This window comes from Falco punctatus (assembly GCF_963210335.1).
Source record: "Falco punctatus genome assembly, chromosome: 11".
In the NCBI taxonomy this organism is placed as follows: Eukaryota; Metazoa; Chordata; class Aves; order Falconiformes; family Falconidae; genus Falco; species Falco punctatus.
Window position 1 is genome coordinate 25,406,602 of NC_137591.1, and position 14,529 is coordinate 25,421,130.

The window sequence follows — 14,529 nt, forward strand, 5'->3', positions numbered from 1 at the left end:
ATTCATTTCTATTCATTGTTGAAATTTAAATACTTCATCACTAGTGGCAAACAAGCAAGATGAATATTTGCAATACAAATTTACGTCCTAATTTAATACACCACAGAAAAAGTGCTTATCTGCAGAATCTACTAATAAGCTGTAATAAATCATTAACTGTCAATATGAATATTCTTTCTTTGCCCAAGGCAATGCTAACATGCACTAAAACAACTGCAAATGAAAAGAGTTCACATACCTAAGGATGCAGCACACAACAGTCATCGGTTTCAGATCACTTAAGACATTTAGACGATAAAGTCACTTTCCAGAACTTTTAAAATAAACAAAAGGAATCTACCCTCAGGCAAGACCCTGGGAGAAGCATGCCTAGCTAGTGGTGCCACTTTCGTATCCAACATCTAAAAACATGCACATCAAACCTCATCCCGAGTACCGTTTTGCGCAAAAGATTAATGCAGTTTGCAAGTTTTACAGGCACATTCTGCAAGGCCTAATACGCAACTGCTGCTGCTGTTTATCAGAATACCAACAGGCTGCCTTTTGAACTCTTCCCTCTAATTAAAGTTTGCCCACACAGCTAATCAAAATATGAAAATCCAGGACTTGTAAATAGGAAGTCGAATACTTCAATCTGCAGAGCTGTAATTATAGAGCAGAACTGAAAGTGCAAGGAACCAAAACACCAGCAGAGCACAGACCACAAATAAAAATTCAAGATGCGTTCACAGTTTATATATTTGGCTTTGATAATGCATCAGTGACTGCACAGCCAAGTGCCAAAAATGAAGTAGAACTATTATAAACCATACCTTCAAGCTGCAGTTACTTGTAACAGCACACTTGCAGAAGACAGGGTTGATGGCATTGAGAGAGACCTTTTGCTACATTTAGGTTTTCTTATGTACTGCCAGTGGTTAGTACCTGTTCATAAGCTTTCTGTGAAATTAAATTTTAAGCATTTGGGCAAAAGCAGTAATGATCTAACACTAACGTGAGAGAAAACGGTATTTTAAGTATACTATTTGATGGTGGGTTTAATATATATTGACAGTTGTTTGTTTTTAAACAACGCATCCCAGCACATAGTATTTTTTTTTATAGGTGCAATTGCTATTGCTGTATTTCAAGTACTTAATACCCACTGTATATTTTGAGATGTTTTACACCTGAATATCAAAGAAAATGTGACAAAGTTATTCAGTTTTTTTCAGTCAATAGTTTTACAAAGCTAAGTAGTAATGTGAGTCCTTCCCCTACCCATACAATGCCTTTTTAAAGGGCAAACAGAGACTGAAGATTTTCCAGGAAACTCCCACTTCGAAAAATCAAAGAAATATGTAAGTGAGAAATGACTCATAAATATCTTATTATTCTAGTTCCATCCCTCTGTAAAACTTATTTTTATGCACAATGTGAGCATGCAGTCAAAAACAAAAAAAAGGTTTCAGCCATTATAACTGCCTTTTCTGGGACACTTCCTAGTGCATCACAGAAAGACAGCACCTGAAAACAGTTTTCAGTTTACACAAATATTTACATAAATTAAGATTCTCCCTTTTGCCTACTGTGATATGAAAATAGGTGCACAACAAAACACTACCTCAATTAAAAATTAAACACAGGTTAGTAGTGCAGTGCAGATTTGCTGAAGTACTTGCATCTAATGACTGCAGTTTTAGAAGTGGAACAATTAAGTGTGACAAAATTCATCTGATTCTAGCCGCTACTCCACATTTGTGAAATTCTGGTTTTGACTTTTTTCCTAAACTGTGTACACACGCAATGGAACGATAATTAATCAAATACTCCCACCTTTGCCCTCCAAACTGGTACCAAACAATTAATTTTCCAGAGATCTAGGGTACCCTTTGAAGTGACATTTATGTTTGCTTATGCAGAGATATTTTTCCCAAACAGCTGCATGTTCATTTAAAACTCGCTGCACACTGCAGACGAACTAAAAATGTTTAGTTTTGAGGGGAGGCTTTTATTTTCTAAGCATGCAAAAGCAGGTGCAAGTGGTCAGATAAACAGATAAGTCTTCTGTATTTGGGGTTCATTTTCTTTTACATAAGGATAAGGTCTGAGTTAAAGCAGCACAAAAAGAGTAGTGTGGAATTTCAGGTTAATTCTCCTGCTACATGCTTTAGACACATATGTTTAACAGCTGTAGACTGGAAAGTAATTTTTATAAGGATAGCTCAGTCTCTGGTAAGTGGCAGCAGTCCCAACCAGTTAAAAAAAAAAAAAAAAAAAAAAAAGAGTATCAGAAATACTTTCAGTGAACTTTCAAAACAGATTCACAAATGCAGTGCACAACGGCAGGGAACAGCTTAATAGAGCACTAGGCAGGTATTTTGCTATTTCAGAAAAAGAATTAAGGAGCAGCGTTGCCTTTTTGGATGCGTTTGTCACAAGCGACAGCTCCAATCCCCGCTTACTCGCGCCCCCTAGCGGAGGTCAGCGGCACAGGCCGGTCCGCCCCGGCGCCGCGCTCCGTCCCCCGGCTCCCCGGCGCTGGGGGCGAGGCGCTCCCTGCACGCACCTTACTTTGTGTATATATGAACTGACATACAGTAATTAAAACAAGCCTCGGTTCTACGTCTCTCCCCACGCTTTTGAAATACAAATTTTTCCCTTACGTGAACCAGGCGGCCTGAATGTTAAGTCACACACGTACAATTTAATAATCCATTATTCAGTGGCGTTCTCATCTTAAATTACTTCCTTACAATGTAAAATCCTGTAATTTCCCACAACACATCACTTAGTTTTTAAATGCAGAAATTAATCCAAACATTGGTTTTAGAAGATAGCAGAGCAATTAATAAATTACACATTTATCCTAGAAATAGCAATTTTTTATGGACTCTTGTTCAACTGTCATCCTTTTTCCTACACAAAACCCTAGGGCCCAGAAATAAATTAGACCAAATTGAATATCACAAACGAATTGCTACTGTGCAGTGAAAGGTTCATTTACAAGATGATTTGATCAGCTTTTAATATGCAGCATCATGAAGCTGCCATATTGACTCTGCTCTTGAATATGAAAAAAAATTTAAGAGAAAATGAAGCACAGACTGCTTTGGCACTTTTTCCTACAGTTACAGCTGCTGGTAACAATACTTGAAATTTCTGTATGATATCAGAAGTACGGTAGTTACACGTTTATAGAGAAAAAACCTCCAAAATCACGTTCATCAGCTAGTTTGCCAGAAACTTAGTGCTGTGCAATTTTCCTTCCAGTTAACAGGAACACTCACCCAGGATCGCTGCATACCAAAAATCAATAGCTTAATTTTAATCCAGCTGTTTATGAGCCTGGCACAACAGCGGAGTGTTCCATTCAATATTTTCTTTCAATGTGGAGTAGAAGGTTAAAGGTGCCTGAAAGGTGACGGAAAATGTTATCCCGTGTTACCATCCAAGAGCTGTGCAGTGAGGTTACTGGACCCTGAAAATTAATTTTGACAGGTGCATCTTCTCATTGACTTTCTGAACGCAGTTGGGGCCGGTGGAAACACGCCAGGCAGTGTACTGTGACTAACACAACTCTGCCATAATCAACCTTGCACCGTCTGTCCCACCACCAATACATGACCATTTTACAAAAAGGGTTTTTAAACTGTGAGCCGTACTAGCCTCTGCATGTCAAATCAATTTTAATTAATGCCAATAAACCTTCCATCTGGTATCAAGGCCTTTTCAGTCAGTCCTTCTCAAACACTGCACAAGGATTTCACAGTCAGGATACATGAAGCTATTTACATCTACTTCACACTTCTGCTAACGAGATTGATTTTTAATTATCTTTTTGTCTCTGGTACCCAAGATGGTTGTCAAAACTTTTTACCACAAAACCAAGCATTTGTATAAGCTAGTAAGTCAAGTAAACTTTAATTATTAAATGAGGTCGGCTTCTGGCATAAACCAAACCTCCTTTTTATTCATATGGGCTGGTTTGCAAAAGAAATCCAACTCAGCTTTATCTTTATACTAGTTTCTCATTGTAACCTTTTACGTTATGACGGTATAAAATTAAAGATTTCTGATTTTCCTTTTCTAAATCTTTGCAGACAACTACTCAACATGAACAAAAGAAAATGAATACCAAAGAATAGCAGCGAATTCAAAACACGATCGGAAAAGCACTGTCTCACATCCCACCATTGGATTCTTACAACATGCTTCAGTGGAGAAGACGACACTGCTGCTTCGCAAAGATGACCTGGAATACCAAAAGGTCTCTGTTCCGCACCCATCTCATTGGCCTGATCTCACTTGTCTTTCTTTTCGCTATGTTTCTGTTCTTTAATCATCATGACTGGCTGCCAGGCAGGGCTGGATACAAAGAAAATCCCATGGCTTACACTATACGAGGATTTAGATCTACAAAAAGCGAGGCAAACCACAGCTCTCTGAGGAGCGTGTGGAAAGACGCCGTACCTCAGACGCTCAGGCCCCAGACAGTCACCAACTCCAACAACACCGACCTGTCACCACAAGGAGTAACTGGTTTGGAGAACACCCTCAGTGCCAACGGAAGCATTTACAACGAAAAAGGCACCGGGCACCCCACATCGTATCATTTCAAATACATCCTCAACGAGCCTGAGAAGTGCCAGGAGAAGACCCCTTTTCTAATACTGCTCATCGCTGCAGAGCCGGGCCAGGTGGAAGCCAGACAAGCTATCCGACAGACTTGGGGTAACGAAAGCCTGACGCCTGGCATCCGAATTGTTCGTATTTTTTTGCTGGGATTAAGCATCAAGATAAATGGATACCTCCAGCGGACCATAGTAGAGGAAAGCAGACAGTACCATGACATCATTCAACAAGAATACTTGGACACCTACTATAATTTAACCATTAAAACTCTGATGGGAATGAACTGGGTTGCATCTTACTGTCCACATGTTCCATATGTCATGAAAACTGACAGTGATATGTTTGTCAATACTGAGTATTTAATACACAAGCTTCTGAAACCAGACCTTCCTCCAAGGCATAAGTATTTTACAGGTTATCTAATGAGAGGTTATGCACCTAATAGGAACAAGGATAGTAAGTGGTATATGCCACCTGATTTGTATCCAAGTGAACGTTACCCTGTATTCTGCTCTGGAACTGGTTACGTTTTTTCCGGAGATTTAGCAGAAAAAATATTTAAAGTCTCCTTAAGCATCAGACGTTTACACTTAGAAGATGTGTATGTGGGGATCTGTCTTGCCAAGCTGCGAATTGACCCTATGCCTCCACCCAATGAGTTTGTCTTCAATCACTGGCGAGTTTCTTACTCCAGCTGTAAATATAGCCACCTAATTACCTCCCATCAGTTCCAACCTAGCGAACTGATCAAATACTGGAACCACTTACAACAAAATAAGCACAATGCCTGTGCCAATGCAGCAAAAGAAAAAGCAGGCAGGTATCGCCATCGTAAACTGCACTAGAAGGACAACGCTCCCTCCGTCAGACGTACTCCATGTGCAATTTGTAAATACCGCTGAACGCATGTACAGTGAAAATGGATGAGCTTAATGGGACAGCCTTCAGTTGATCCCCATCACAACATAGTGGAGTCTGAAAATTATTTTTTTAAGTTAAAAAAAAAGTATAGCTCTTGATAACACTAATATTATGAAACTATAAACAAAAGGTTTTCCCAGCAAATTTGAGTAGAAAAAAAAAGATGGTATATAAGGACTTTTGTGTCAATGTGCAATAATAAGCATGCACACTTTGGTGGTACAATTGCTGATTTATGTGCCAATAAAATATAATGAGCATATTTTCTACACTAATTTTTTTTTTTAAAAAAAAAAAAGCATTCATAGCTCTAGTTCTCAATGAAAAGTCATTACATTGACATCTAGAATTGCTATAAAATAAAAAATTTAAAATTAAGGAAATGCACAAAGGGCAGATCAGTTTTACCTTCTAATACCACATTAAAATTATATGTTTCTTCAATGTACAATACATTTAGCTGTGTCACATTTGCAATTTAGTAAGACACTACCGAGAACTCAAGCACTAAGAAAGTACTCCCTTTGAAGTAGGTCCAGTGTTGGGAAGGTTGCTTATTTTGATTAGGAAGGAGGGATACACAAAAACAAAGTTCAAAATACTGCCCTTTTGTACATCAGCTTCAGGAATCCAAGCAGTATTCCAGATTCAACCAGATTCTCCTCAGAGTTACTAAAAGTTACTTAATTCTCTAGAAGTCACAGGGCAAGCTCCTAAAACCTGGTGCCAAGTAATACTTATCTTGGCAACTTCATGCAAATTCATCTAATCTGCTATTAATTTCCTTCTGTAAATTCAAGGTAACTCAAAGGCTAATCAGAAATGCAAAATAGAACTGCATGTCTTTCACCATAGCCTAAAAAATGCTCCATTTTGTGGAAAGAGGGAGAAAGCCAACCTAATCTTCGTTGATTTTGCTCTTTCCTGCCTGCCAAAAAAAAATTAAAATAAAATAAAAAAAGATCAGTCAAGTGAAAACAGGTCTGCTAGAAAAAAATCAAGCCACACACCTTACTTTATAGGTGGGGAAGACTAGGCCATAATAAGACTGGGAGTTTCAGATAGCAATATGGGCAAGAAGAAAGTCTAAGGTATTTTAAAAATTGAAGCCACAACACGTACCACTGAAAATAAATTGTGAGAAGTAGATTTAATGTATTTACAGGTTTCCAGTTTTCTAACAAACAGAACTTTTAAACCTTATTTTCCAGCAGAGTTACAACAGAGTTGTATCAGATTCAGGTTATTCCTATTTGTCACAGTGCCAGGGTAAGCAATACCCACCTCTGATTCAGCAGCAAATGATGGAACTGTGATTAGCTTTCTGTTTGACTGGGACTTTTTAATTGGATTAAAAAACAAATATTTGATGTACTTTTATTATTTAATAAAATTGATTATATTTATGGTCTTCAGACTTCACTTTTTATGGGAAAGCTGCTCAGGAATAAAGCAATTTCTAGCTTTAGCATTACTTTACTTTTCTAGTGTTCCCTAGTTCTTAAAGCCTAGTTTTCATACCACTCACAATACAGAGATCACAGCAAGGGTTTTTTTTTCTTTGTAATGAAAAGACAAATCACATTACTGAGCACTCTCAGGAGCCCTAAGGCTGTCCGTATGCAGGAACTTTCACATATAAACAGATTCTATTGTACCAGACTAGCTCCATGAAGCAGCTCTAAGAGCTCCTGTTGAAGATGGGTATGGGAATTTGATCTCCACCTTTTTTTGGTGATCCTCCACTAAATTTTGTCTTCTGCTGTATTTGAAGTATGAAAATCACACATTTGTGCATTTCCAAGACACCTCAAATTGCAGAAATGCCCGTTCTTGGGGAAATGAAATGTGGGTAAAAATAGTAACTTTCTGCAGAAGAGATTTCTCCACCTAGATTGAAAGTGCATCCATTTAGTTTATGTGATGGCTGTTGGCGTTCATGCGACACAGTGATGTGAGCTGCATTAGAAAAAGTCTTTGGGAGTGTACTTTCAACACCCATTTGTAGTTTTCTTCACACTCAATCTGCCTGCTTCCCTCCAGCTAAAGCAGGCCACAGTTAATACCCCAGCTGAAAGCCACCTGGCTTAAGTTAACTATATGCGGGCTTTACGCAATATTGCAAGTTTCAGACCAGAGCCAGTGTTGAAAGCCAGCTACTGCTCAAGGGTATTTGGTTCTGCAAGATGAACGGTCCCCTAAGTGGCCTCTCCTCGAGTAACGCTGGCCAAGAAACAGCCCGTTCTCTTCGCGAGAACTTCAACGCTGTTCCCTGCCTTCAGCATTTTCAGGCTAGACCGTCATGTACTCTACTTGGATTATACCAACCCTGGCTAGCTCAAAATGCTCTTACTGGCTTCTGGGTATAGTCCAAGTGATGAATAACTAAACCTTAAACAGTTTGGCGCTTCAATCAAAGTTTGGCAGCCAAACAACCTCTCGGGTACTCCACTTTGGAGCTCATGCATGATGTCGATCTGCCTGACCTTGGCAGAATTATGGTACAATGCCTACGAGTTCAGTATATCAAACTTCTCACTCATTAAAATACTAGCAACAAGTATAAGATGTTAAATAAATAGCCATTTTTAGTACCCTTTTAAGGGCTGAATATATTTTTTAAAAAAAATTTTGTATTAATGTTTGGATATAAGTTGAAGCTACTCTATAAATGTATTTGCATCATCATCAAGACTGGCAAAGGTTACTTAAATCGTTCCTATCTAAGTACTGTTTTCTTGCAGGTTTCGTTACAAAGCTTTCAGAAGTAGGAGGGACAGCTTTATGATGAAATATGCAATTGCAGAATGAAACATTTACATTCCATTCTCCGAATGTTTTTACTGTTTCCTAGCTCATGTTTAAGCTATTTGCTCACTCTACTAGAATACAAAAACAGTTCATGTTAAAAATAGTGCAATAATTATTTATATCATTAAAATCTTTGACAAGTTCTCTCACTTCCTTTCCCCATACAGCAAAATCCAAAATAATTTATTTTACTAGCAACAGGATACAAGCTTGTATCTGAATGCCTAACATGTCTACAATGCAGTAAAAGAAATAAAATATATATCTAAGGATATAACTAGTTTACCCATTGAAGGACAGAACTTTGTATAATACTAGCTTTACATGTTTTTACTTCTCTGTATGCTCCAAGTTGAAAACAAATACAAAAAGTCATAATGACTGAAAGCTTGGGGGGGGGGGGGAGCAATTTCATCAGTACCATCGTAATGGCAAATAAAAATATTAGAGAAGTGAAGCATGGTAATAAAACCAGAAATTGGAATTCCATAATTTTTTCCTATTTATTTAACTTTCAAGGACATAAAGATTTACACATTGATACTAGATGACTACATTGAAGTCCTACCAAAAATTGTTATTCACCAACAACAGAACTGCTCCTTTCACATCTTCAATTAAATCAGCAATGTGAGTTATTTGCAGATCGCACAGCAATAGATTCAAGTATGGAAAACACACAACTACAGGTTTTGGTGTAATAGAACTGATCCTATCCCCACCCACTGACAAATTTTTTTGGGGGTAAAGTTCATGATCTGTTCTAGTCTGAAAAAAATGTTACAGATAAAGGTACACCCAAGCCTCAGTGGTTGGTCTGAGGGAAAATTCAGTGTCCATTAAGATCTTCACTTAAACATTATAAATTATTTTTATGTCCTATAAATATAAAATTATAGGATGGCAGTGATCTAGAAGAGATAAGACACTAGCTTTCAGTACAACCTTACTAGAATAGTGATTTAAAATTTGCTTTTCTTTGCAATACAGTAATATAAAATGTGTCAGTCCATATTTACAAAACATTTTCAGAATACTTTAACATGTTAAGAGATGCATTAACTGTCTCCAAATCCATGCTAAATCAGGCAGCGGAGGGGAGGGAAGCACCTCGAAGCCATTATGTTAGACTGCCTCCCCACCCCTACTAATTTTCTTGATACATTAATATAATCCCCAATCACACCTCGATCTAGTATACCTACATAATCCCACAATAGAAGAAAACATTACCTCTTGAAAGAATACACATTGCAGTGTGTGAAACCTTCCTAGGAGAAGATAAAAGGGAGAGGGAAGATGCTAATATAAAACTACTACTTCTTACATTTATGCTATTAGCAAGAACAGGCTTGTAAGTGATTTGCAAAAGCATCAGAAGTTGTTTACATGCTTTTCCAATTTTAAAACCCATTTTGCAATCCCTATTGCATGCTGTCAAATAACCCAAATAAATAAATATTGGACAATTACTGAATTACAGTACAATAACTGCACCTATCAAGTTTTGAGCATCACTGTCCTTTTAATTTCATATTATTCTTCCAAACCACCATGCCATTCAGGTGACGCGCGGTCTCACCCTTGAGCACAGTAATTTCAGATTGCAGACCATACTTTAATAGACAGGGCATTTGCTTTATTACCGCAGATCGCAGGGTGGCTGGCTCTTGCAGGCAGAGCTGCAGGAGGGACTGGGTAGGCTGGAGATGCGAGGGGACAGCGGGCGGGAGGCTGCACGGCCAGCTAAGCAGCGCTGCGCTGTGCAAATGTAGGTCAGGAAGGTGAGAACGTTGTCTCTGCTTTGTACCCACAGCGAGAGTGAGGGTAAAGGCTTTCTGGGGTGGGAGGCTGGGGGAGGGCTGCGGAGAACAACTTCTTACAAGCAGGTCAGTTAAAAAAGCTCTTGGATGGCAGAGAACAGAAAAGCAAAATTAAGAATGCAGCAGCGGATCAACACCACATAGGTTTAAAAAATACAGGGCAGGCTCCGTGATAAGGGAAATCATTAGAAGGGAGGCCAAGTTAGAAAGCAGGATGTGAATTTCTAGCGGTAAGTGTTTTACACTTCTGCCCTTCTGAGAAAGAATGTGGCAAATGCATTCCTCTAACAAAATTTTTTTTAATTTGTGATTGCAGTGCACGCTTTTTATTATGGCCTGAACCCAAGTAATTACAAGACATGACACGATGGCATGAATGGCAGGTCAGTAACTCTACAGAGAGTATTTTATATAAAGGACTGCTGGCGCACAGTCAAACCAAAAGCAAAGAGAAGTAGATCACTTGGAGCATAGAATTTACATTTCATTTTCAAAGGAAGAGTTAATTCTGCTCTTCTTTTGTCTGTGGCTAACTCAGAAGAAATCCAGCCTGGTACAATATGGTACCTTCCTTTCACAGTTAAATGACTGCAAAGGAATTTAACTGAACATGGGATATGGATGAAAACTACCACATTGCCGTTCTGATATTTCCATGGCAACAGAGCTCTCTTAAGCATTTAAATCTGCCAGTTTGCACGATGACACTAACTGGATAATAGTAACGATGCATTTTGGTCCACAAGCTAACTGCTGCATAACTCAAACCACAGGGTACGAACCACTCCCTTCGCATTTCTCAAAGCTAGCCTGGTGGTCGAAATGTTCTAACTGAGAGAGTAACCTTGAATTACTACCCTCAACATAAATAAAACCAAAGAAACAAAGTCCCTCCAGCACAGGGAGTAGTCATAGCTTAATGCTTTATGTACTCTCAAAGGCTTCCATTGGAATGCTTGAGCTGGGCACTGTTGGTGTACTGGGTGGAGAAGTCAAGGCTGCTAAAAACTTCAACAAGATTTTTCTCAAAGGGCTTTTATTTTCCTGGGAAGGTTTGAGAAAAGAATACACTTTCTAAAGAGCGAATTGAACTGCTGCTGCTATCTTTCAGATATCATCTGCCTGAGAAAGCAGACCACTACCAGTGTTCTTCTACAATCTTCATCAGTTTGTGATCCACATACACTCTCTTAAAATAAGAAAACACTGCAAGCTGCTTTACCTTACTGGAGGCCAAAGCGTACTGAAGAATACACAAGTACGCCTCTGAGGACAAGCACATCAGAACAAGCACATCCATTTCCTTTTAACCCATCTAGCTTTACCTAATATTAATTGGTATTTCAACTGTTCAATAAGAATATTCAGTGAACCCACTCACCGTGATCCCCCAGATGCTCAGTGTGGGCATAACGGAGAAGTCTCTTTTTCTTTACCTCATCAGAAAACAAAGCATGTGAAACACCTTTCTTATCCTAACATTTTAAGGATACAGGCTTTGATACTGTCTTGCAATTAATTCAACTGAAAGAGATGAAGAAACTGAGCACAGCATGAAATCCTTAAAGGTTTAAAATTTTCCAAGATGACAAAAATCAGATGAGAGGTATTAGCCGTACTTGCAAGGATGTAGATTAATCTTTTCAACAGAAAAAAGTCCTCAAAAAGTCAAGTATTCCCAGATCTTTCCCTGTTAACACTTTTTAAAGTTTTGTATTAAATTATAAAATGAAAAACATCCATGCCATCAGAAAAACACCAAATCCCTCCACTCTTCCACTCCTGAAAAACCAAAACCCCACCACATCTTTTCTTGTGGAAAGGCCAAGTGTTCCCACATCACAGTAAGCTCAAAATTTAAAACAAGAAAACACAACTGCCACAAGGAATCCTTTCTTAATAAAATACCAAACAAGTCACCAAGGAAAACAAAAACCTTGCTCATTGCCTTTACTAAATATTTACCATATCCTGCATTTAAACAAGCTGAGGTCTAGGAAATATTTTGAGAATAAGAGATTCTAGGTTTCATTCAGGATTTCTATGTTGTTGTCATCACTTCCCAAAGAAGCATGAGTTTAGTATTAAAAAACAAAATCTACATCATAATCTAAGCCTGTTGTGCTATAATGTATAGGTTGATGCAAGATGATAAAACAAAAATGAAACACTGGAAAACACCATCTGTGACTCAGTCAAAAATTTAGTACTGCCACTTAATGCAAATGCCAGTCTTTTTATAGGCATTCCTCCAAAGTCCACCTAGGCATTGATTTTTGTAGACATAAAAATTCAACTCAATTATCCAGCCTTCTGACTCAAGAGAATAACCAATTTCCCATTGTATCATCATTGAATAATTTATAAAAGTATTGTATTTTATTGTTTTTTAATATAGAAAAGGGTAACATTTTTATGTCCCAAAAATTTAAAGAAATGAGATGACAATTCAGGGGTACTCTTAACATTACTTAAGACTCTAAAATAAAAGTAAATATCATACACATACCTGAGGGGACAACTAACACATCTGTTCCTCAAAAAGCAAATTACAAAGCTTATGCTATAAGCACACTGAGGCATACCAAAGGGAGGAAAAAAACCCAAACCGCAACAAACTCACAGAAATCACACTGTTCCAACATAAATGTACCCTCAACAGAAAAGTATTTTCAGTAACACCTCTATTAATATTAGGACAAAATTCTGTCTTTCAAATCTGAAATTATTTTTAAATGTTGATGCAGCAGATTACTTCTGTCATTTCACCAGATTTTAGATGGTTTATCTATTTTGGAAGTTCACTACACTACTTAAAAAAAGCTAATGCTCTTCCTGAATTTTCAAAGTGATAAAAAAATAAATAAGAAAATAAGAGGAAGAATGGTAGTAACAATTCTTTTACTCTACAAAACCTGTAATTTATTTGGATTTAAAAGCCGTAGTTACTACTTCATACTATCCAGCTGTGAATTACCCCCTTTTTAGATGAAGGCACATTTGCTTGCTACAGCCAGCAAAGGTATGATTTTCCTTCTAATCAAAATTCCATTGAGAAATGGGTGCTGCTAACTTAAGATATCCAACTTAAATGAAATGAGTAAAGGAATGGCAGTCTTCTGCCAATAATCTGGGGGCTTACAGCCTGTGTAAAATATAATGCTGCCATATTCATTAAAAAAAATGCACTGTCTGGGTACCTCAACCATTTTTAATTTTTTCCCCCTTCCGTCATTTCCTCATTTTCTACTAGTAGAAGTTAAACAGTTCAAATGATTTATTGTCCAAATTTCATGCCAGCAGAGCGGAATGGAAAAACTAGAATGAAGTACACAAATACATTTCTTCCCTACCCCTCCTCCTATTCATCAAAAAAATTTTACACACATGAACACCTTCTGCATACATTCCATAAATCCAGCCTTTTTGAAAAACACTACTTTTGTTGCATGTAAGACTCCTTATGACAACTAAGCAAATATTAGTATTTTACCTCTTCCAGTTCTATAAGAGAAAAACACCTATGAATCTTGTATTAAAAATGTTTCATTGTAAAAGATTTTATGTGAACTAAAGGGCGTCATCCATTCCCCCCCACACCCCTCTCCCAATTTCTTACCATAACATTCTCTTGTACTTGTATTAGCACCTGAAGTACTAATATAATACCTGGATTTGCAACACCTCGATTTACTTACAGAACAGCTAAATCCTAGAATGTTCATGATGAAACTGATCATCATAAGCATTAACGTCCCTTTTCTTTTTTCTCACCCCTCAAGTACAATTGAATTGCAGAAAGCAGTACATGCTGTCATATTCTAGCTAGGATACAGTAAAGTACTTTTGCACCAGTTTAAAGTGCCGAGAAGAAAACATTCACTGGTACAGTCACTTCAGCATATACAACTATGATCCAGCTTAAAGTTACGATAAATTGAAGAGCTGGACAGCACTCATACTCTGAAAGGATTGACTGATTCACCTAAGCCGAAGGCTGAGTAGCTGGCCTTCACACTGTTTATCATATCCAGCTGTATAATGCAAGGTGCTGCACAACTTGAGTTTTTTCCTGTGATACTTAAAGACTCTTGGGCAAAAATAGCTTTACGTATTTGCTGAGCATATTTTATACTGGCTTTGTCAGTAACTTGAAGTGAAAAACGATCACAATGAAATGCGTTGCCACGGGGCGGGGGGGGGGAAGGATTGCCTCCCACCATAGCCAACTAAAAAATTTGGCATTTCATTGGTTTGTGGCCAATACAGACACAAGAATCAATGCTCATAGTTTGTCCCTGGCTTTCGGGAAGTCAACAAAAATGGAATTAATTTTATAATGGTCAATAAAGCTTTCTCT

General features: G+C 37.9%; 2 protein-coding genes across 2 annotated transcripts in view; one reads left to right on the forward strand and one right to left on the reverse strand.

Moving 5' to 3' along the window:
- The window catches only part of B3GALT2 (beta-1,3-galactosyltransferase 2), a 28,907-nt gene extending 21,963 nt beyond the window's left edge, over positions 1-6,944 (forward strand). Inside the window, exon 2 of the mRNA XM_080406978.1 lies at positions 4,083-6,944. Coding sequence (XP_080263104.1) covers positions 4,191-5,459 — 1,269 coding nt within the window. The 5' untranslated portion in view covers positions 4,083-4,190 and the 3' untranslated portion in view covers positions 5,460-6,944. The remainder of the gene's footprint in view (positions 1-4,082) is intronic.
- Positions 1-14,529, reverse strand: part of CDC73 (cell division cycle 73) — a 109,766-nt gene that overhangs the window by 40,375 nt on the left and 54,862 nt on the right. The window lies entirely within an intron of this gene.